Below are 21,825 nucleotides of genomic sequence, written 5' to 3'. Positions count from 1 at the left end.
TGTTAGACGGATGTTTTGGAGATTTGGACATGAAAGAGTCAATTCCGGCAATACTGTTGCCGTCGAGTTTCCTTAGCTCTACCACGCCGGACCGGTAAGGTTGATGGTTGGCTGTCTCTTGCCTGAGAACTCTCCCACCAAGTTCCGACTGCTCTAACGTATGAAATGGCGGCTTCACTTTGAAAGAAGAAGACCGTGGAGATTGCCTAGAATACTTGTTTTGTCCTAACTGCAGGATTTGGACACTTTATGTTGTCTGAAGTCTTCTCAATCCGCCAACCAACTCTTTGGATCCTTGTCCACAGTGTCATGTACTGGTTTATCCCTCCTAGGTGCATCATCCACTCGAACCTCGACATCAACTTGTTTGTGAATGCCGGAAAATCTGCAATCCATCTTGTCCATCTCCACATCTCTATCTGCACTAGATATGATGCCCCTCTCGCTATGACTATCTGCGGTATCGATGCCACTTCCGTTACGTACATAGCCTCTGCTACGAGCAGGACCAGTCCAAGCACCTGATCTCGACCTTGTACCGCCATCGCCGCCAGTATCCGAACGTCCTTCTTTAACATAGCTTTGGAGCTTACTTCGAAAGCCAAACTTATAAGAGGCAATTCGAAGGAGAGGTTGTAATGCAGGAAATGAGGCAACCCAGAGCCCAATGTGTCCTTCTAGATCGGTCCAGACGCCTATAGTCGACATGTTGAAGGTACTGTATCAGGAAGACGTCAGCTGTTATTCGCAAAAGTGTCTTGGTTGCCGGAATGCTTACGGATCGGCGAGGAAAAGTAGTGTCTTCAACATTACGAGGCGGATACAACCTGTAACAATTACAAAGAGCCCCACGCTGAACACTAAGATAACCTGGAAGGCTCGTTGGGAGAAGATCATCTTCATGTAAACGACCCATATTGGTAATCCCATCAGTGCAAGATCCAGGATCAGACCAATCACTTGGTGAGCTACCATCATTGTATTCTCGGCTTCGGGAGGAACGCAGTTAAGCCCTGGCAAAAAGGGAGGTTTCCATATGTCGCTGGAAGAGGTACTTTCAGCAAAGTCCATGGATCAACGGAATGTCTATAGCCACTAACCCTATGGGGCTGCACTCCGTGAGGCGATAGAAAAAGCATCCGGTAGTCTGGGCCACCACAAAGAAGCCGGTGATGTAGACAAGTATTAGATACGTCCCTAGGAAGCACTATTAGTCCAAATCAATAATTGATTTCCAATTTTCGAAAGCGATGACCTACTATCTTGACTCAAACGGGGAAGAAAAGCCACAATCGACAGTCTCATCACCCCGGTTCCGACGAAATAAATCAGTGTCTGTGTTGTTAGCGACTTGATGAGGCCCGTTAGTAAAGTTATTCGCCCTATCGAGACCGCTAGTGAAACTTTACCTCGAACCATGTCGCTAGTAAAGGCTTTGGGACATATTCGATGTGTGCTCCGCTGCCAAACTGGACAACTGCCCACAAGAAAATTCAGTCAGCGGTTCAAACGATACCCGAAAGAAACATCATGAAGTGACCTACGGCGAATATCCATTGCGGACAACGCAGACACTAGTCCCTTTTGATATGTCTTAGCACAATTCTGCCATTTCAAGACGCGCAAGATGACTTACGAAGGCTAAGAACGCAAGCAAATCGTCGAGCCCCAATGCCTTGGCCATGAAAGCCCTAACATAGAGCCTGATACCAACTACAATCGTTGTGCAGATAATCAGGGCGATATTGAGGTGCAGAGTCTTATCACCGGCGTATTCTGGAGAGTCCATGAAGTGGACCTCGCCGTCCATTGCAAGCGCGGACGTCATTCGATGTGATTTCCGATACTTTAGGACCGAGACGGGCAGGAAACAGCATAAGGAGGAGCAAGAGAAAGAATTGAAGAATAAGTCTACCACGCAGCAGTTAACAAGAGAAAGTTTGTCCACGGACGAGATGAGATTGAATTCCGGGACTCGAGCCGCCAAGTGCGGCCAGCCGCGGGATTTGGCCACGTGAAATGTCTCTTCGAGTTGTGGTAGTAATCCAGGCGCCTTGCATAGCCCCCATCACATCTTCAAAACGCGAAGCGCAAACTCTTCGGCGGGCGAGCTACTGTGCCGCAGCCATGCGTAGCAAAGGCTTTCGCAGAATTGTCTCGGTCAGTCTCCGGTTTGTAAGTGACGAAAATCCTGGTTTTCGGTGTCAGGGTTGGTTACAGCCGCTGTGCATGCATGAGAGCGGGATGACAGTCGGCAGGATGTTGGATCCTGTTATGGGGAAAGGCAAATCGAAGTGTTATCCCTCCGCCGTGTTTAACCTCACCAATGCATACTAGAATGATCCTGCCACCTGTCCCAGTATGACCGCGGTCAAATTGATCTTTAAACGCCAAGTTTTTAAAAGGATCAATCTTTCACCATTGACAAATCTAAGGAAAATCAAAGACTCTGCCCATTTAGAAGTGTGAAGTTTCTACTTCTGCACGAACCTTGTGTACTTCAGGTTGCGTTGCATTTTGTAGTCCTCGCTCTCTCACCTGTAATGCGAGTGCGGTATTGTGAAATATTTACTATGCTGGCACACCAGTGGTCTATCCACCTTATTAAAGGAGCAGTAGGCAGCCGGTTAATTCTTCGGGACAAACCCCCATCGTTGGCAGTACGTTATCATGCGCGGTGTTGTTGGTTTTGGTTCTTGGCATCGGGCCGCTAGTCAGGTCTCTGGCCTGCATGTTGGTCGAGACCTGGCCCGAAAGAGCGCTTCGCAGCAATGCACATTTCGCCAAATGGGGATGTGGCTCAGAGAGCGAGACGTTACCGATGCCCGCGGCGGTTGGACCGGCTTAGAAGCCTGGAAATAGTGTGATGGAAACCATACCTTGCTGCATCGTGTTGGAAGTAGTGAAGCCGGATACCACGTCGGACCTAGCAGTACTATTCCTGCAATGGTGTTTACATTAGTCACCCCTTTTGATCCTCGAGGATGGGAGCGCCTCGAACCTCATATGGTTATGCTGAAATGACACCACGTTGGACATAAGAGGAAGCTCTGTAGCGAGCTGTAATCGAACGACCCAAGCTGTCGGTTCCGGCCTTGGCTAGCGATGATTAATCATATTTCCCCCCAAGAGGCCGATCGAGCCTTTTTCGAGGCTTCACTGAGGCCTTGCCTTCAAGCTTCGGAGATATTGGCCGGTGGTGCCGTGTCTGACAATATGGTCGAGCATGAACACCATCGCCGGTGTTGAGGCTTAAAGCAGTCAATCACTACCGTTGTAAGCCGGCTATGAAGCTTCCATGAAGGCTTGCCCGACCTGATCCAACAGCAGGCAAGAAGCTACGATGTTATCATGTTTCGAGGCGTGAACCTTGCCCCAATCAGAAATGGACCCATAAACTCTTCCTCCACATTGAAGTACCCGAGCTGAGCACGTCTGTCTTGGCATCAAGTCAAATTAGCCTCGTTACTTTGAAATGAGGTTCCATCGCCCCATAGAAACGAAGCCCCAGGAACCCTGACCAGATGTTGGCTGAGGATTCCAAGCGCCTCCCAGGCTCCCACCGCTTTGAAAACAGAACTCATTCAAGCCAGGCCACTCCCTATCACCACTGCACTGTTCGGCGACAGGAATTCAGACAAGATGAGCCCCTGAGGATCCAAAGCTCTTCTCTCGTTGGTTTCGGACCCTTGCTTATGAGCTAAGTCGACCTGGTCCTGAGATTTTACGCAATACTCGTCAATGGGCTGTGGCTGGCCTTTACTAGGTATCTGAGTTGTGCCAAATTTGGGTTGCTGCATTCATCAGAGTCTAAAGCACAATCAGGAGTCTTTGGGCTCCCCACAACCGTTTACCTGAGGTGAACTTCATTTCTCCAATCATCTTCAAACTTCCGCAACTCATCTCTCTACCCTTGAAGGGGACAGTCGGTGATAGCTTAAAACTAGTGTGATCGGGCACGCCTTCGGTGAGCAGGGTCGGTGGAAAAATCTTAACGGCAAGGGTTGGAAGCGTTGGGAAACAGGCATTAGCAGCGGGTCTCGAGGTAACCTCCACAACATCATCCGATCGAACCATCGGCCGTCGTTGACTACCTAGCAGATCCCTAGCCGAAAGATACGCGTCTCCCAACGGAGCATGCAACCGGAGCCAGGGCTTCTCGAAGTCGAGAACGCATTGCAACCAACCTACATCTTGATGCCAATGAAAAACTCAAAGGAGAAATTCGGCCGTTGATGAGGACCTGGTTGTGCCGCAAAGATGCATCGGAGCACACGAAAAGCAGTATGTTCATCTCGTCTTCTCCGGGTAGGCTGATAATGCACTTAATCTGCAAGCGCATGCCGACTTTGACAATATGTCAGTTTTCCTCAAATGTGAACCGATCCGCCTCCAATGCGTAAGTAGACAGTTAGCAAGAATGAGATTTGATTCATTTTCTTCTGTTCTGGTTCCATGTCAGTGTTCTCAGCTCTGAATCTCCTTTCTTGAATTATCATGCGCCCTTTCACCACCGTCGCTGCGGCCATTATCGGCCTGGCGGGCGTCCAGACAGTCGCTGGTGCCCCATCAAATCACACCAGCCCCGGGTGCTGTCGGAACCCTCTGATCCGATACGAATGGCGACAACTATCCTTGGAGCAGAGATTAAGCTACATCGATGCTATCAAATGCTTGATGTCTCTGCCGTCGGAAGGAAATAATTTGTGGCCTGGTGCAAAGACCCGGTATGACGATTTCCAAGGTATGCACATCTATGTCACAGAACAAGTGCACTTCAATGTAAGTCAACTCAATCTGCGTTCCAAGGCAAGTGGGTGGATTCTAAAATCTGATCTTACCATAGGGACCTTTCCTCCCGTAAGAGATAACTCTAACCTTATTTCGATCATTACTCCTAACACTTCCACTGTAGCTGGCATCGATGGATGATATTTCTCTTCGAATCCGAGCTGAGGAACAAATGCTCCTACCAAGGAACACTACCCTACTGGGACTTGAGTCTTGACAACACTGCGGAAAGTTTCGTCAACTCGCCAATCTTTGACAATACTTACGGATTCGGCGGTAACGGGCCATATGTCGAGGATATCAGTGATGACGAGGAGTTCCCGATCAAGACCCCCACGGAAATTCCGGGAAGGAGTGGAGGAGGTTGCGTCCAGGAAGGGCCATTTGCGAACCTCACGGTTCCTATGGGTCTTGGTGCGTTGGGGATTTCCGCAACCACAAGGTTTCTCTCTCTGCCCTGCATCTGCTGACTTCACATCCTGGTCCTAGGCTCCTCACTTGAACCGCAACCCCATTGCCTACGTCGAGATTTCAGTCCCACCCTCGTTGCCAGTGCCCTGAGAGACGAGATTATTGACCGTGCGCTCTCTGCGCCGACCTATGGTGAATTCAACTCTCACATTCAGGGCTACAGTTTCGAGTTCGACGGCCTGACTCTCCACGCGGGCATGCATCTTGGCATCGGCGGTGCTGTTGGCGAAGTACGTATGATCAGACGATGATGCTTTCTCATTATTCGGCCCTATTTGGTTCCTTACTTTGATTGTGAATTTGTGAAATCTCAGGAAGCTAACTGTTGGGACCAGAATGCGGACATGTACTCCTCCCCCGGCGATCCACTCTTCTACTTTGTCCACGGCGCACTGGACAAGATCTGGAACGACTGGCAGCGGCGAGGTAAGCATCTTTTTCTGCCCGCGAACTTGACTTTTGTTTCAGTGCCTCTTGTGAACAGACCAAGACACTTGGACGAGCGGCTAGACGCCCCGTTTTCCCCAGCAAAAGAGAATGTCAAAAGTAGTAGGCTCTGTCTTGCTAACAGTGGTCGTAGACTGGCCCGCGCGTAAAACCGCCATTGGCGGGCCGGACACCATGTTCGCGTACCCGTTCAACTTCTTCGGTGACGTGCCGTACGAGAACATTACGCTGCAGTACCCTCTCAAGTATCCCAACTTTGGAGAGGATATCCCCATCAGCGGTGTGATGGATATCCATGGTGGTCCGTTTTGCTACGAGTATAAGTAGTTTCGGATATCTACTATACTATCTCAGTCTAGTGTGCTGCAACGGCGTCTGGACTCTAGTCGCAGCATCCGATCATACGAACCCGTCGTACAGCGACCAATAGCCACCTTGGACTGATGAGCAACGTCGCCCGCGAGCTTAGTGTGTCGAGTTTAGGTTGAGCCGTCTCTGGTGGAGGGAAAGCTCCGTGCACAGGTTGAGGCGCGGGCCATTGCAGTTTGGGGTCTGGCACACAAAAGACCAAGACAGCCACGGTGTCGATGTGCCTGGATAAAGTTCCTCTGCCGAACTAACATCGGAGGCATCCCCATTTGTCCTAGCTTGCGATTTCAAGTCGCTGAAGACGGCAATCTTGCGGCGATGATGACTGAGGAGTCCCCGAGCGACAAAGGAACCTCATGTCCTACGCAGGTTGTGTGCGGGCGAGAGAACGAGGTAATCGTAATCACGCCCGTTGTAATCTATGACTTGCACTTCACAGAAACCTTTAGAAATAATGTGTGTTAAGAGGAAACTCGGTCCGATTAAGACATATCGCTAAGTAATGCGTGAATGTGAATCGGAACTTTTATTACTCATGGTCTCAATCGACTGCGTGATGGAGACGGAACGAGACGATCATATGACTCCTGATCATCCGCCATCCTCTTGAACCCTTCAGAGAACAGCGACTTTTCGCTCGGTTTTGTGTGAAGACCCCTTGATTCGACCTCAACTTTCGTCGACCTCAAGGGGGACTCATTAATACACCACCTCTCATGAACCTCGGCTCCTCCATACGTCTTGCTCGGTTTTTGTGGTGATGATGAAAAGTCGCACAGCTCAGCGGTGGCCTCCTCGTCGCGAAGACTGCTGAGACGGCGTATCTCGGAAGTGATTTCGATTTCTTTTGTGATAAAAATCTGGCCGATACTGCTTTGTAGGGTGGGCCAGAAGACGGGCAGGGAGGCGCAAATCGTCGCCAGGTTGATTTCGACCGCAGCGAGTACGATGGGCACGCAGCCGTACCAGCTGGGGTCAAGAGTCGGATAGGTGCCCGCTCTCGAGTGTGAAATGCCAATGAGACGGAAGATTCCAAGTACGTTCACACTAGCGAAGCCTAGTCAGACGGGGCGTGTTCGCTTTGAAATGGAAAGGAAGTTTTAGGCGTGGAAACTTACAGGACACCCATGGTGAACAGACCAAGTAGGCCCAAGCGCGACTTCGTCCGAGTTCCAGCCTCCAGAAACAACGGGATAGGTATCGCGAATACAATCAGGTCCAATGCAACGTTCATTCCGACGTGACTCTCGAAGCTGCGCGCGAAGATGACGGGATCACGGGAGCCAAAGGCCCATCGGGTCTCGGTCGTCGACGATAGGTCCCAGAAGGCTGAGACAGGGAGACAAGGGATCCAGGCGATGAAGGAGTAAGCTACACCCCATAGTGCGGTGATGACAATAATCACGATGGTGACGAATCGAGATTTGGTGTTGTGTTCGAACATTCGTAAGTATTGGAACAGTAAGGCCAATTTGATTAGGGCTGTTGCCATTGGGTATGCGCCGTTGCAAACGTAAAAGGCTTTGATGAAGGCTTGCATGCCAGAAACTCCGAGTAAAAGAAAATGCTTTCCCAACCCATAATCCGTAGCTATGATGTCGAAGAGTCAGTGGCCGAGTCAAAAATAGGCACCATAGAGTGAAGACACCTACCTACGCAAGTCGCAATAGATAAAAGCAAGCTGGTGAGCTGTAGATGACATGTTAGACGCTGCAAGTAACATGGGATCAGTGTCCGGTAGTCACGTACCAAAGATAATACAACGAAGAAATCATCCCATCCCGGACATCGGGCAATAAATAACCGAACATAGAGTCGAAAAGCACCGCAAATCCAGGCGACAAGCTGCGGTAAGTTGTTAAAAGCTGTCGTTGTTTGGATATGTTTGATGGGCGTCAGATACCAGAAAGGAAACGACCATAGCCAGGACCGCTGGTCGCTGGTTGAGGACCGGCTCAGGGTCTTTGAGGTTGTCGGCTTTGCCGAGTAATTCAAGTATGGAGCCGCCCATTTTCTACCAGGGTTCTCGGGATCGAGGCCGTTGCCGTTTGCATACTCGGGGGGACCTCGATTTCCGTAGGTCGAAGTCCAGCTCGCGGGTAGGTTCCGAGTCGGAGTTCTCAGCCGTTGGCCAGCAAGAAGTTGGCGGAATATCAAATCAGACAACTCATTCGGGATAAGATGGGGACGACCTAGAGGGGCTGGAAAGGTTGGACAAGAACGAAGGGGGGAGACACTGCAAAGATAAATGGTTCCCAAAGTCAAGCCGTCTGTCGAGCCGTTCTCGAGATGAACCCGACTGGGGGTGTTTGAGTAGCTCCAGAAAGTGGTGCGCGCCACACCCTGCAGTTTGGTACCTTGAAAAAGCCGTCAGCACCGGGGCCCCTGCACACGTGGTATGGGCAGTCCGGAAACGGGTTGGGGGACATGGCTAACGAGTGCCTTTTTGTTGCTGGCGAACTTGTTTCACCTGATGCAGATAGCACTGGCGTTTTGTCTGGACAAAGACGGTCAAGATCGCTCATGGCTGGCATTGAGACGAAGGTCTCAAGGTTCGAGGCTTCCTTGCCACTCACTCTATGGTATAGTATGTGAGTTATTGAGTACCTTTCTGCGTAGGTACATGCATGTTTACATGTGCGTGGGAGTTGAGGGTCCCCTTTGAATCTCCCTCTCCCTCTCTCTCCCACTCCTCGCAAATCTCACCCTTGGAATGGAGACTCAATTCAGTTCCCCAACTTTCCCGCCCAGATGAGAGGCTCCACAAGCCGATCAGCCGATCAAAGTGCGAACAGGCAAAGAGGAAACGCCCTGGACAATTAAAAATAAATGGCAAACATACGTAATTGTCGGCCAACCCAAAATTGCTGCTCACTGTGGATATGTCTTGGTGTTTGCTTCTGCGGACTCGTTTCTTTTTCTTCCATGCCGCTCATCGTTGCTTCTCTCTCGCTTCTGCAGCGTTAGACGTTTTTTTGGGAGACCCCGAGCGTGCAGCATGCAGATAGACTTAGACATGTTCGAAATGTCGCGCGTTTTTACCCCATTCCTTTTTCTTCCCCATCTCCTTTCAGAGTCGTATTTCCTTCGCTTAGACCAAAGGTGACAAGCAAACACTCATCACATCATCATAAATCACAAAGGGGTTGTGCGGACGGAATCCTTGGCCCCTCTAGGAAGGCAAATGCAACATGAACAAACCGTCTCGTCTTTCATCGCAGAGGCGCAACGTCTCGGGGACATCGCCTAGCGATTGGCCTTCCTTTCCTGGATTTCTGCCATGTTTTGAGGGGTGGGAAACATATGAAGGGACGAACAAGACACACACAACACACCCGCCTTGGTCGTTGCATAGGCTCTCCTGCAGGGCCACCAAGTCCAAACGAGGGGAATTGGCGAATCAGCATTGGGCTGGCTAAGCCTGGAGGGTTCGCTCGGACAGCCGCGGCGTCGGACGGTCTGGGGCCAAGGCAGTCCGGGGTCTTTCTAAGAGCCCTCCGCTCAGGATCTACGGCTAGCTCAAGTGGGGATCAGTGACGATTGTCTCCGTGCTTACTCTACAATCGCATCCGGGCTTTGCTTCTTTATTACTACCGGCTTCCCGGACTTGCCCTCCTTCTTTCATTGTAGGCCCAAATTGCCCAAGCCTTTTTCTGCGTTGATGGACAAGACTCCCCGGGTGAGACATGCTGAGGGGGCGCGGGATGATCGACATCCATTGGCAGATCTGGCCAGATCATAGAGCTTTGGCCGCCGGAAGAAGCAAGCTGTGTAACGCTGGCACTGAGCTGGCGAACTTGGCCTGAGCATTATCAAGAATTAGGCGCTGTCAAAGTCCATTCATCCACTCAGGGTGACTTCACTCTCACTCCGTCAACTATTGCGTGAATGAGCACCGGTTGACAATCATGACAACTCAATCGTCGTCTAATACTATACTGATCCTCATCTCTGCCACGGAGAAGAGGCCAGTCCTAGCCAAGCGTGTCGCTTCAGTTCAGCCAACTCGCTTCTGGCTGGCCTCTGCGCAAGCCACCGTCGTCCTCCGGTGCCGTTGAATTGGGTCCAGCAATAGCTTTAGCGACATAAAGAACTGGTCACATTCCAGGAATCTGGAATCCCTCCGAGTCAGATGCATTTTAACTTATCTGACAGTTAGACCACTATGGACAGGGATTCAGCCACAGTTCCTTCTGGTTAGAGATTATCTTGCGTCGGGAGGCAGCATAGACCGACTTCCTTTGACAACGGTTTGGCATCGGAAAGCGCCCCGTAAATTGTTTGCAAGAGAATGCATGAGTCAAACTGGGTTTCCTGACGCATCGAATGACTTTATGGTTAGACTTCAACAATCGATCGTTTTGGCGTGGCTCAGCCTTTGCCGGTGCCACTTCCTGCCTCTACGAGCGTGAGGTCCTGGCGCCGGCACACCATATGACAGGTTAAAGCCACCGATGCCATCCCCAAGAAGTGCCTCATACCCTCAAGAGTCTCGTTAATGAAGTAAGAAGATCTCAGATAAAATCAAGCACAGAGCATCACTTTGGTGTGGACGAGAGGATGCATGAAACCATACCGACGGGATACCTTGACCACGGCCGATGAATGGTGAGGCCCAGTAGGTAGCCGATTCAACAACGGTAATTACCGGCTTCACCAATTATTGAGTCTTTAGGCTTAGAATCACAGACGCATCCGGCTATTGTCAACATTCGTCTCGTTTCATGATGTCTTGCACAACAACGAATACACAAATCAACAGCGAGCCACCGCCAAGATACCTTCGCCTCACGAACTCCGACTGCCACGCGACTTTCAGGTCATCGGGCCATTCTGACAGCACCACAAGCCAGCCTCACCAGAGACTATGGCATTATAGCCTCCTCTCTTTTGCCCAATTTGTGAACCCGAGGCGGTGGGGCATCGGTCGATGCTGGCCAAAGCGCTATCGACGTTCCGGCCAGAATGCAGTCTGGTCCATGTTCGTGGCGCTGGGGCTGAGAGTCCGGCGGCTGTGTTGCTTTGGACCCACGTGAGCTAGAGACTCTTCCGGCCGAAAGACCTTCAATAAGAACAGAGTACGGGGCACTAAACCTCGTTGGTCGGCGGGAATCGCATCCGAAGACTGTGGTTCGCGGCCTGATTACCATGACCGCTAGTTCATCATAGAAGCCGCATCGAGGATCGATCAGGGCATTGTTCGTGCTGGTGCGGCCCGGGAATCTGGCATCGTGAAGGCAAGGGTGCTGCTGCCAATCCTACACTTGAACAAGAGCGGCAGGCAGAGGTTCTACCTTTTCCTAGTGCCAATACTTGTAGGACAGTCCATCCGCGTTCCAGTGAGAATCTTCACTGCTAATCCCACTACCTATTCTGCCTCGGAAGTCCAAACCCGGAGACGGCACGGGCACCGGACCTGAGAGCCCACTTCGCCGAGACAAAGGCGGCGGCGGGCGAGGCCTTGCTCGTCCACTGAGCGTTGGAATCCGATTCAATAGTAGATGGAGTTGAAAGGCGCGATACCTACGTCGAGGGACCGAATTACTCTCAACGGTTAATCCAAGTTATTTCACTTTCGGGGTTCCGTCTTCGGCCGCACTCGCATATTACGCCTTCGAGATAGATTTCTTCAGTGAGGTTCCGGTACAATTTGATTTCAGTGACTAATAATTCACGCCAAGGTCCTTGTTATCCAGTCACACCTCGATCTAGCTCGAATCGCGCCGGTTCGACACGATCTTTCTCTTCAAGATGCATCCCCCCCGTATCCGGCGCTAACAGTAGCAACCCACCACCCCTGTGGGAACTGCCATTGGGTGCGTTTACGGAAATCCGTGCACCTAGCGATATATTTCATCGTCCCAGCAACTAAAAGACAAGCTTCACAAAAAAAAGAGACCTCGTAAAGATATTTTCCAGTAATCTTGCCCAGCCCCCCTATATTACATATTCGGGTGGAATATTGCACGCTATCGACGTGTTTTAACAGAGTAGACTACCTAATCGGGATTTGACCTCATTCTACGTGAGCTTCAGACATACCAGATAATGATTCTCGTGCCGTCTTCGCCTAATGTTCTTCTTTCCGAAACAGACCCTTCACATCGTAAAATGCCAAATAATGTACAATTAATGGGCAGTTCAGACCCAAACAAATGGAGCCCAAGTATGTCACTGCAGCTGGAAAGAAAGTTGAAGGGCCTAGGTGTGGATGCTCGAAAGATTCTCGGAAGCATACCAAACTTGCCTTCAGGGCTTGAGGATTCAATTCGACTCGGGTTTCAATGCACCCTAAGACAAGTACCTTCGTTGTTCGCTTTCCTGGCTAACGCCAAGAAATGGGTAGAGATGGATACATGAGAGCTTAAGACCACAGAAGTGGAAGTTGAAGCCAGCAGGGGCAAGGAATAAGGAGTCTCCTGATCATAGGTCCACTCCAGGAATACCTCAGGATAAATATGGTTTGAATCCAAACTTATACCCACCAAGGCACTCGAAGATTGGAAAGAAGAGAGAAAGGTGGGCGGTTGACCTTATACAGCAACGAGAAGAAAGAAAATCTAAGAAGCAGGCAAACTTACATGATAATTACCCGATACCACTGATTAGATCGTATGTGTGAGGTGATGAGATGACCAAGTAGTACTCCTCTTGGCCGAATGTTGTAGCGATAGATCATAACTAATACACCTTCATCGTAGTCTCTCAAGTTAGAATCTACAGTCACTACTCTGAAACTTCGCAAGAAGATTACGCTTGCTCAGAATTGGCTTCAGGATTCAAGGGAGGGTCTACTTGACCTTGCCAAAAGCCAGCTGCATGATGCATCCGTCTCCCGTAGGCAGTAAAGTATGGGCTAAGTGTCTATATTCATTTATTGAGCCCTTTGTGACGACCTGTGCTTTTGCTGCATCCCCGAATCCCAGGAATTCCAATCGCTTGTCACAACTCTTCATACACCACTCAACAGCTCAGTGCTGCCGATGCAATTCCCTTGTCCATCCTGCACATACGTCTATCTACCACTAACAGTTGCTATATCCTTGTACCAAATTCGAATCATACTTGAGGGTACCGTGGGTACCTCCGCGGCTCAGTTTAACATTTCGAGGTCAGCCACCTTATCCACCTTGAAGCATATGCGAGAGGGCATGTCACAAATCGCAACTCTGAGTGGTTAGCCTTGGCTTCCAGTGCTTAGATTTCGGTTACCGACTGCCTTGGTACGGAGGATGATTCGCTGGTTCTGTCTCCGGCGTTTCGCCACTGCTCCATGCTACCAAACAAGGCGGCGAGGCTATTTGGTATTTTGCTACGCGTCCCAGACCACAAAAAAGCGTCCTCCTCGGGATGATATAAATTTCAGACGTTGATCGATCACAATCCTAACACGTTTTGCCATTCAAACTCCCAAATACGACTTTTGAACACTCAACCAACATTGACCTAATCACTCATCTACTATCAACACTCACCATGTCTGCCACCCCGCCTCAAGCGGACACACACTCCGTCTTTCTCCAGGGGTACCTTTCGAGCCCAGAGCATTTTTACGAAATAGTCTTACACGGCATTGATCCGCGACAATACAAACGGACCCGTAGACGATTCCAAGCACGACTTCTATTCAAACAAGCAGCCTTCAGCGGATATATGACGGATGCCGATCCTACTACGAACCCTATGCATGGGCAAGTAGGCCTCTACGTCTCAGGGTTGACCACCCTGGAAGTCCAAAAAATCGACGATATTTCACGGCACGTGTTCATGTCGCCTTGTTTCCAAGTGCAGGGCAACGTATCATTGATGTGCAATCATGGCACCGTCTACATGAGAGAGGTCACTCTTTGGATTGGGGTCACGAGAGACTTACTGGCGCAACCCTTGATCGATTCTCAAAATCAACAATTTGCCGGCAATGGAAGTGGATTTGGGAGTGGGAATGCGAACAATATTGCAATGCAGGCAGCCCAGCCCTGGGATGGATCTCAAAACGAAGTCGATAACGGGAGTGGATCTTCATCGTCTAATGGAAACGGTCAAAATAACACCATTGGAAACAACAGCCAAAGCATGAGCCAAGATTTCAATGGCGCAGCTCGGGCTGCTTGATTTTGTGAACTGCATACGGGTGCGGTGTTGGCTTCTATTCTCAGCTCAAATGATCTTAGCTAATAATGTTATAATAGCCAAACGAAGATGCACGAAATTATGTTAGTTGAGGCTGAGTTGGACATACAAGAACAGGAATGAACATACGCCAGACATGCGCCGCCACTTCCAAGTAATCAATCTTGCGAAGACACGTGGCTTGGAAACAGTTATGCGATGGGTCTTCGGCTTTCAGCAATCATAAGGCCAGACGAACAGTACACAGTAAAGGCAATTATAACCATCTGGAGTTTGGACAACCTATCTCGATCAGGATAGAGTGAGAAAGTTAGGAATCAATCAAGTCTTTCTAAGTTCACGTGAGGCTGCCCGTCTTTTGTCACTCATGCGAAAACTGTACCATAATATGAGTAGATTAACCTATTGCCAGCCACAATGGCACGCAAACCTCAACATCTATTGCCGAGCCTCCTCGAGACGTCAGTGAGTACGGGTAGGCTAAATATAAGTCGAAACTCAAAGCCGAATCAGACTTGAAGTTGGTCAATAGCGTAGAAATTGGTACGACGCTGACATGCTACGGAAATTCCCTCTGTTTCTAGCGAAGATCGCCATCTTGGCTCAACATAGCAGGGGAACGGCGGCAAGGGGTTCGCCATCTTCATTGTAACGCTAGGAGTCCCCGCACTTGACATTCAAACAACCCATAAAGACGGTCAAGAACTTTCCTCCAGGAGCGCGCCCCATAATACAAGTTTTCACTCGCGAAATTTGAGATTGGCGTCTGCTGCGTAAAGTAGTACTTTATATATGCCTAACGGCTTCATTGACCGACACCGAGATCATGACTCTCCTCCGACGATCAACGGTACTTCTATATGCCCTCGTGGCATCAGCAGACATCGCATCAGCTCAATGCAAAGTATACCCAGGTGACTCCTCATGGCCCTCCGACGAAGCTTGGACGGCTCTCAACGAAAGAGTCGAAAATCGCCTCCTCAAACCACGACCACAGGCAGCAGCATGCTACAATGGCCCCGAGTACGATGAGGACGCCTGCGCCACCATGACGGCCAACTGGACAAATTCTTACACCCACCTTGATGACCCCATTGAAATGTTCTCACCCGTCTATCAAGGTCTCACTTGTTTGCCCCCTCACATTTACGACTCTGGCAACTGTACTATGGGTGGATTTCCGTGGTACGTGATCAACGCCACTTCTGCAAGGCATGTGCAAGAAGGCGTTAAATTCGCGAAGGAGACGGGTGTGAGACTAGTAGTCAAGAACACGGGACACGACTTCTCGGGCAAGTCAGGTGGTGGAGAGTCGCTAAGTATCTGGACACATCACCTGAAAAGCATCGAATACATCGAGGATGTCACAGACGATACTGAGGGATACTCTGGTCCTGCTTTCAAATGTGGCACTGGTGTTCAAGCTTTCGAAATCTACAAGGTGGCGTCTGATTACGGTAGAGTCGTCGTAGGTGGCGAAGGACAGGTACATTGACCAGGATAATTCTAAAGGGTATCAAAACTAACTTTTTCTAGACTGTTGGAGTCATGGGAGGATACATCCAGGGCGGCGGTCACTCTCCTCTGAGTTCGATATACGGCACTGGGGCAGATCAAGCCCTGGCCTTCGAAGTTGTGACGGCGGATGGAGAGCTTGTGACTGCTGACCACAGCCAGAATCCCGATCTTTTCTGGGCACTTCGAGGTGGCGGCGGCTCAACGTTTGGTGTAGCAATCTCGGTCACAGTCAAGGCATTTCCGGATATCCCTACAACTGCCTCGGCGTTCAAATTCTCTACGGCGGACGGTATATCAAACGAGACGTTTTGGAGTGGCGTACGCAGCTACTTTGACTCATTCATTCACAACGCGGACAACGGAACTTACTCGTACTTCCTCTTGTTACACAATAACCCAAGCCCTGGAAATTTTCTCTTCCAGATGACCCCCTTCTTCGCGCCCAACAAGACAGCCGAAGAAGTGGCCACCTTGTTGGACCCATGGTTCAGCAAGCTCCACGATCTCGGGATTCATTTTGACCCTAACATCACAGAATATGACAGCTTTTACCCTGCCTGGAAAGACTTTTTCCCTCTCGAGGTGGTGGAAAAGGTTAACGTTCAAAGCGGGTCCCGTCTCTTTCCCCGCAAGAATTTCGAAAATGAGGAGCTGAAGCAGGCCACCTTTGAGGCTATCCGCACATCCCTCGAGACGAGTCACGTCTTTGTTGGGTTCAACATCAAAGCCATCAGCCCTGATGACCCAGACAACGCAGTCAACCCAGCTTGGCGCGAGAACATCCTATTCGCTCTCCAGTCAGTCAGGTGGTCTGTGAACGCAACGACGGAAGAGATTTTAAGAGTCCGCAAAGGTTTTACTTTCGGAGATATGCAGCGGTGGAGAGATGTTTCTCCAGGTGCTGGCTCATACCTTGCTGAGTCGGACAGGATGGAGCCGAATTTCCAACAGTCGTTCTACGGCGACAGCAAGTACCCCCGCCTGCTGGAACTGAAACGCAAGTGGGACCCTGAAAATGTCTTCTATGCTGCCACTGCAGTCGGTAGTGAGTTTTGGAATGTTGTCACTGAAGATGGGCTTCCTCACGAGAATGGAAGACTGTGTCGTGTTGCTAGATGATTCAGTGCAGAGAGCAAGGAGTATTTTGTAGTCACTCGGCATTGATTTATCAAATTGCTCATACATAATACTGCATCATTTCAATCCATGTCTGTTGCAGGTATTCAGATGATACATCTTCCTGTTCATTTCTAGGTATCCACTTGATGCCGCCCGAAAGTCTGGTGAGCAGAAAAACAACAAAGAATAATCAGTCGTCGAAGAGAATCTGATGTGTTGGAAGTCTACGCTTCCTATTCAAAGTCCTGCCGGATTTGCGCTTGGATCCATATCCGATAGCTTGGTCTGGCAAGGTATCAAGACTCGCGGTAAAAGACCCTTAGATTTAGGCCATACACGGAAGGTTTGGAATCTACCAGCCGAAATGCAGAGTTAAGACCGTGCCGAAATCATGTTGTATCCGGAGAAAGAGGGCAAGACTTCAGTCCTTCGTATAAATATCTTTCTCCCATCCTCTGTTGACCCCATATCACTCATGCCCTCAACCCATCGTCAATTCCTTTTCCATCTCTTGAGATATCTGGATCACCAACACCAGTCAAGCCACACAAGCAACAAACTTGGAGCACACCTCTACTATTGCTCATCGGAACCGACTAAACAGACTTTTTACCATGGACGGCAATGCAACTATGAACTCCATCCTGACGATGGACATCATGCCACCTACTCTGCAGGAATTGGCAAATCTATGGAATTACACCGGTCCCGAATGGAACTGGACAGACTCAGACTGGGATTACATCCATGGCGAGCCCATCGGCATATGGGAGTCATTGGTCGATCATTTTCTTGACCATCTTCGGTCACAGAGATATCTGATTCAGACAGACCTACTTCTCTACCCAGTCCTGGTCTACTTTCTCAATTTGGCCTGCCTCGCTATCGCCTTTAACTCCAACGGCCGATATCGTACCGCATTCGTCGGTACGTCTCTCGCTATTGCAGCCGCTATCATTAAGCAGATTTCAGTTCTTCCTGTTTTTTACGCTGTCAAAATTACAATTGTTCAGGTACTCGTTATCCAGAACATTGGCGCAGCTGTCATGATGCTGTGGGAGAACATCGCTGTCACAGAGGAGCAAAAGAAGCTTCCTTGGGGAAAACGCATCCTCGCTACCTACAAGCTCATGTGGAACGCACGATTTGTCAACACTGCTCGTCCAGCTCCTGTCCTCCACTTGATCAAGGCAGAGGAAGAGCGCAAGAGACAACTCTCAGAAGCAACCAATACAGCCACGATCGGCGAGACAGCCACCAAGGAAGCCACCATTGATAATAAAGACTTGTATAAGACTTTGACTATGACAAGCAACAACAAAAGCGTGATCGACCGGATCAATCGTTCCCGGGACTTGGTACTTCAAGTCAGCTATCCCGCCTGGAACATAGTCAGCCAGCCTTTGGCTCGCTCCTGGACCTCATTGAGTCCAAGAAGTCGCTGGATTATGATTACCATAACCAAAATCACTCTCGTCTTCATCTTGGAGCATGTCAAAGAGTACCTTTGGGACACGTACGCCTGGTTTTCCCACGATGATATTGCCCTCTACAAACGTTCCTATTTCCGTCGTCTCATTCGAAATGAGACCGACTTACGCGAGGTCGTTATCCGCTGTTACTTCGCCTTCGAGGGCCTTTGGGGCGCCTTCTACTGGTACACCTTCATACATTCTACCGTCGCCCTCTTCTTCGTAGCGCTTCACATCGATGGACCTGAAGAGTGGCCTCCAGTTTTCGGCGATATCCGCGAAGGCTGGAACCTCCGCCGCTTCTGGAGCAAATTCTTCGACCGACTCATCTATCGCACCACCAACGGCCTGGGCGAGATGATCCTGACTACACTTGGCTTAGGTCAGCGACCTTTCCGGGGAAATAAGCGCTGGGTTCTGAATGGACTCATCTTCTTCCTCAGTGGTATCTTCCATGCTGGCACCGAGTATATCTGTGGAATCAAGTGTCACGTTGGTGTGGAGATCTGGTGGTGGATGTTGAATTACAGCACGATGATCATGGAAACGGCCTTCCTCTATGGTCTTCGGACTTACTTCCCTCGATTCTACTACAAGATGAGTGGAAGAGTTGGCAAGGCGATCGGATACCTGTGGCTGTTTGCGTTCCAGTTCTATGCCAGTCCGAAGAACCAGTACACCGCATTGAACTGCCTGCCGCAGTTCTAGATTGAGGTTGTTGGGCCGGTGTTCCGATGGGAAGTGATGGAAATGCACTACGCTTGACGATTGAATGACTGATGAGGGATGAACGCTTTATGATTATGACATTGAATTAGGACTTGGATTGTACCATCCACTATGGAAGTCCCAAGAATAAAACTCCAAATAACCATTATGACATTAAAGACATTATACGTGCTTGTAAAACTACTCGTTCAGATACTATATGTGCCGTCGTGTGGACAAAACATCCAACTATCTTACCCAAGCCAGTCTTCTCGTTCTTTCCAGTGTCGAGGGACCTCCAAGAAGCCCCTCCCCCTCCCCCAAGGCAGTTTCTTCTACTGTATCTCTCTACGGCGGTCTCCTTGAACTCTTTCTGAGCATTTATGGTGGTAAAATCCTAGGTTATGCATGCTTCCTCACAATACGGTGTCCTCTACGCGCCTCTCTACCTGCAGTCTCAACGAGACCATCAGATGAAATGCCTAAAGAGAGGTCTCCAACAGCTTATGAATCCGGGGGACAAGTCTCGGTACACTGCTTAAGGTCTCTGTCTGGAAATCAACAGATCATAGAAAAGACCGAGATGCCACGCACTAATGCGACTGGGCTTACCCCCGCATCTGGGGCCAACATCGGTGTTAGCTTCCAAATGACAGCTGCCGATGTGCTTGACACCGTCACCTGAACTAGTCTAGCGCTATTAAGTCACAGTCCACGCTACGCCGATTCTGGAGCTTCTCAGAAATACGGAGCGACTACGTTTGCGCTGTAAGAGTTTCGTGGTGTTCTGAAATTATATCAAACACGCAGATGTTTCTTCTTCAGCATAAGGTTTTCGGTTCTCTCTCGTGGTACAGTTACCCTTCTCGTTACTGCTGTGAAGGGTATGCCCGGGATATTATCTGTACACCTCATTCCCAACCTCCACCGTGCGTTGCGTTGGTCTCTCACTTGCGCATGCAAGCCAGCCTCGCCAGTCGTGGGCTTGAGTAATCGAAACCGCTACTCCTCGTTATCACCCAATTTGATCTCCATCACGTGCGATTTTTTCCCACGTAAGAAGTCGAGGTATTGGGTGCTACAGGCGTCCTAGTTTACCCCAAGTCCTTTATGAACGCCGGTAGCTGCATGTGAGATCTCCCGCCTCGAACCACTAATCCCAGATTCGACTTACAAGGGTCAGTTAGTCACACACACACACACACTTGACTTGGAGTCACACTTCAAGAACCCACCATGAACACCGTCTGGGACTAAAAGTAAAGGCAGACCTTCCATCTCACTTACTAACTGTCACATCCATTACTTCAATATTTTTCTTACTCAAAGGTTGTAAAAAAATCCCTCTGGACAATGGCGAGAAATCTCAGCACTCTACCGACCTACCTCACCCGTCTCTTCAGTTTGGCGGGCAGAACAGCCGTGATCACTGGCGGCAGTTCAGGAATCGGAAAGGAAATCGCCCTCGCCCTGGGTCAAGCCGGCGCCAAAGTCATACTCATCGCACGGAGGCCACAACCTCTGGCAGCGACAGTCGATCAGCTCACACAACTTGGCGTCCCCGCGACGTCCATCACGGCAGACCTCGCAAACCTGGCAGACCTCAACCACGCCAGCGCTCGCATCAAGTCCGCACACGGCATACCAGACATCCTCGTCAATGCAGCAGGCGTCAACAACCGCCCGCCATTGTCACGGATAACACAGGGAGACTGGGACTACACCATTGCCGCGAATCTCACCGCCCCGTTTGCTCTGGGCCAAGCATTTGGCCCGGGAATGGCAGAGCGCGGAAGCGGGCGCATCATCAATCTTGCCAGCCAGCAGTCATTCCGCGCATTCGGTAACAGCGGTGCCTATGGTGTAGCGAAAGGCGGTTTGGTATCGCTTACGCGGTCCCAGGCCGAGGCCTGGTCACCGAGCGGGGTTATGTGCAACGCCATCGCGCCGGGCCTTGTGGAAACTCCGATGACGGAAGAGGTCTTTGCGGACACGGAGATTGCGGAGGTACATGCGGCGCGGACAATGACTGGACGTAATGGAAAGGCCGAGGATTTTGCCGGAGTTGCCATATGGTTGGCGAGTGATGCGAGTGCCACTGTCACAGGACAAACCATATGCGTCGATGGGGGTTACTCGGCTCACTGATCCGATCTGATCTTTCACGTAATTAACGCTCAGTTTGAGCATCTGTCGCCATATCACAGTACACACACTGTTTCATCTTGTACAACTTTGAGCAAAGGCTTATTCTGACGTCTCGTTGAAGAGGCCCTTCCCGGCATATCCGCGGACTCCACGAGAGGCAGCATCGGTTTATGCTTCGTCCGATTTACGCTCAGAGCTTGGCATACGCAACCCTCTTTGAGATGTTTCTGGCCTCTAGCTCAGGGAATGCAATGATAATATCTTTGCATGCATCATTTCGTAGCCATCGAGAGCAGAGGTTGAATGAGTCGATTCTCAGACTTGATTATGTCGGCGTTCGTCACCTGAGGAAACGTCGGGATAAAGAAACATGTAAGGGTCTTACTTCCCCATAACTCGGCTTCAACCTATAGTTACATCGACGATATATCATCGGTCCTCTACGTTACATGATGGACTTTTCTGGGCGTTAATGGTCCTAGGCGCACCGTATGGTGGTTTCCAAGTGTGTTGAATACGAGATACTTCGAGCCTTTGAATGATTGAAGCAGAGCACGTGGCTGAAGTCTTACGGAGTGTGAGAACACCCAAAGCAGCTCATTGGTCATGATGGAAGTGGTTGAAGTTGACGTTGTCGATACTAGGTACTGAG

At 50.0% G+C, this 21,825-nt stretch overlaps 8 protein-coding genes across 8 annotated transcripts; 6 read left to right on the top strand and 2 right to left on the bottom strand.

Annotated features, from left to right (window-relative positions):
• Positions 1 to 46: 46 nt before the first annotated feature.
• Positions 47 to 2,257, bottom strand: BDP55DRAFT_681794 (uncharacterized protein). Its single transcript, XM_060576224.1, has 7 exons — positions 1,637 to 2,257; positions 1,545 to 1,581; positions 1,410 to 1,477; positions 1,260 to 1,350; positions 1,101 to 1,197; positions 779 to 1,042; positions 47 to 718 (listed from the first exon to the last, which is right to left on the bottom strand). The coding sequence occupies exons 1-7, from the start codon at positions 1,826 to 1,828 to the stop codon at positions 268 to 270; spliced, it is 1,200 nt and encodes a 399-aa protein (XP_060423410.1). The 5' UTR covers positions 1,829 to 2,257; the 3' UTR covers positions 47 to 267.
• Positions 2,258 to 4,497: 2,240 nt separating this feature from the next.
• Positions 4,498 to 6,036, top strand: BDP55DRAFT_698206 (uncharacterized protein; the record flags this gene model as incomplete). The annotated part of the gene is made up of 5 exons (XM_060577762.1): positions 4,498 to 4,782; positions 4,953 to 5,205; positions 5,281 to 5,492; positions 5,598 to 5,688; positions 5,834 to 6,036. 5 exons carry the CDS (start codon positions 4,498 to 4,500, stop codon positions 6,034 to 6,036), a joined length of 1,044 nt encoding a protein of 347 aa, XP_060423409.1.
• A 530-nt stretch (positions 6,037 to 6,566) lies between these two features.
• Positions 6,567 to 7,850, bottom strand: BDP55DRAFT_681786 (uncharacterized protein). The gene is made up of 3 exons (XM_060576222.1): positions 7,731 to 7,850; positions 7,197 to 7,668; positions 6,567 to 7,125 (listed from the first exon to the last, which is right to left on the bottom strand). Exons 2-3 carry the CDS (start codon positions 7,616 to 7,618, stop codon positions 6,612 to 6,614), a joined length of 936 nt encoding a protein of 311 aa, XP_060423408.1. The 5' UTR covers positions 7,619 to 7,668; positions 7,731 to 7,850; the 3' UTR covers positions 6,567 to 6,611.
• A 5,583-nt stretch (positions 7,851 to 13,433) lies between these two features.
• On the top strand, positions 13,434 to 14,641 carry BDP55DRAFT_388852 (uncharacterized protein). The gene is made up of 2 exons (XM_060567203.1): positions 13,434 to 14,209; positions 14,268 to 14,641. The coding sequence occupies exon 1, from the start codon at positions 13,555 to 13,557 to the stop codon at positions 14,188 to 14,190; it is 636 nt and encodes a 211-aa protein (XP_060423407.1). The 5' UTR covers positions 13,434 to 13,554; the 3' UTR covers positions 14,191 to 14,209; positions 14,268 to 14,641.
• Positions 14,642 to 15,034: 393 nt separating this feature from the next.
• Positions 15,035 to 16,845, top strand: BDP55DRAFT_564684 (FAD binding domain-containing protein; the record flags this gene model as incomplete). The annotated part of the gene is made up of 2 exons (XM_060570352.1): positions 15,035 to 15,694; positions 15,745 to 16,845. The coding sequence occupies 2 exons, from the start codon at positions 15,035 to 15,037 to the stop codon at positions 16,843 to 16,845; spliced, it is 1,761 nt and encodes a 586-aa protein (XP_060423406.1).
• A 659-nt stretch (positions 16,846 to 17,504) lies between these two features.
• On the top strand, positions 17,505 to 19,025 carry BDP55DRAFT_564653 (uncharacterized protein; the record flags this gene model as incomplete). Its single annotated transcript, XM_060570349.1, has 1 exon — positions 17,505 to 19,025. The coding sequence occupies one exon, from the start codon at positions 17,505 to 17,507 to the stop codon at positions 19,023 to 19,025; it is 1,521 nt and encodes a 506-aa protein (XP_060423405.1).
• A 220-nt stretch (positions 19,026 to 19,245) lies between these two features.
• BDP55DRAFT_637603 (uncharacterized protein) lies at positions 19,246 to 19,710 on the top strand (the record flags this gene model as incomplete). Its single annotated transcript, XM_060573002.1, has 1 exon — positions 19,246 to 19,710. One exon carries the CDS (start codon positions 19,246 to 19,248, stop codon positions 19,708 to 19,710), a length of 465 nt encoding a protein of 154 aa, XP_060423404.1.
• Positions 19,711 to 20,378: 668 nt separating this feature from the next.
• BDP55DRAFT_698202 (short chain dehydrogenase) lies at positions 20,379 to 21,173 on the top strand (the record flags this gene model as incomplete). Its single annotated transcript, XM_060577761.1, has 1 exon — positions 20,379 to 21,173. One exon carries the CDS (start codon positions 20,379 to 20,381, stop codon positions 21,171 to 21,173), a length of 795 nt encoding a protein of 264 aa, XP_060423403.1.
• Between the last annotated feature and the right edge of the window lie 652 nt (positions 21,174 to 21,825).

The sequence above is a fragment of the Colletotrichum godetiae genome (assembly GCF_030913485.1).
Source record: "Colletotrichum godetiae strain CBS 193.32 chromosome Unknown BDP55scaffold_70, whole genome shotgun sequence".
NCBI lineage: Eukaryota > Fungi > Ascomycota > Sordariomycetes > Glomerellales > Glomerellaceae > Colletotrichum > Colletotrichum godetiae.
This window is presented reverse-complemented; position numbering and strand designations above follow the sequence as displayed.

What these genes read in the sequence shown, in the direction of transcription:
- BDP55DRAFT_681794 (XM_060576224.1), bottom strand. Translation starts at nt 1,828, where the DNA reads ATGACGTCCGCGCTTGCAATGGACGGCGAGGTCCACTTCATGGACTCT. An exon ending in TACTAGCGACATGGTTCGAG is followed by an intron (nt 1,351 to 1,409) that starts GTAAAGTTTCAC and finishes GGCCTCATCAAG; the next exon opens with TCGCTAACAACACAGACACT. An exon ending in CTACTTTTCCTCGCCGATCC is followed by an intron (nt 719 to 778) that starts GTAAGCATTCCG and finishes TTCCTGATACAG; the next exon opens with TACCTTCAACATGTCGACTA.
- BDP55DRAFT_681786 (XM_060576222.1), bottom strand. Translation starts at nt 7,618, where the DNA reads ATGCAAGCCTTCATCAAAGCCTTTTACGTTTGCAACGGCGCATACCCA. An exon ending in CTGTTCACCATGGGTGTCCT is followed by an intron (nt 7,126 to 7,196) that starts GTAAGTTTCCAC and finishes AGGCTTCGCTAG; the next exon opens with TGTGAACGTACTTGGAATCT.
- BDP55DRAFT_388852 (XM_060567203.1), top strand. Translation starts at nt 13,555, where the DNA reads ATGTCTGCCACCCCGCCTCAAGCGGACACACACTCCGTCTTTCTCCAG.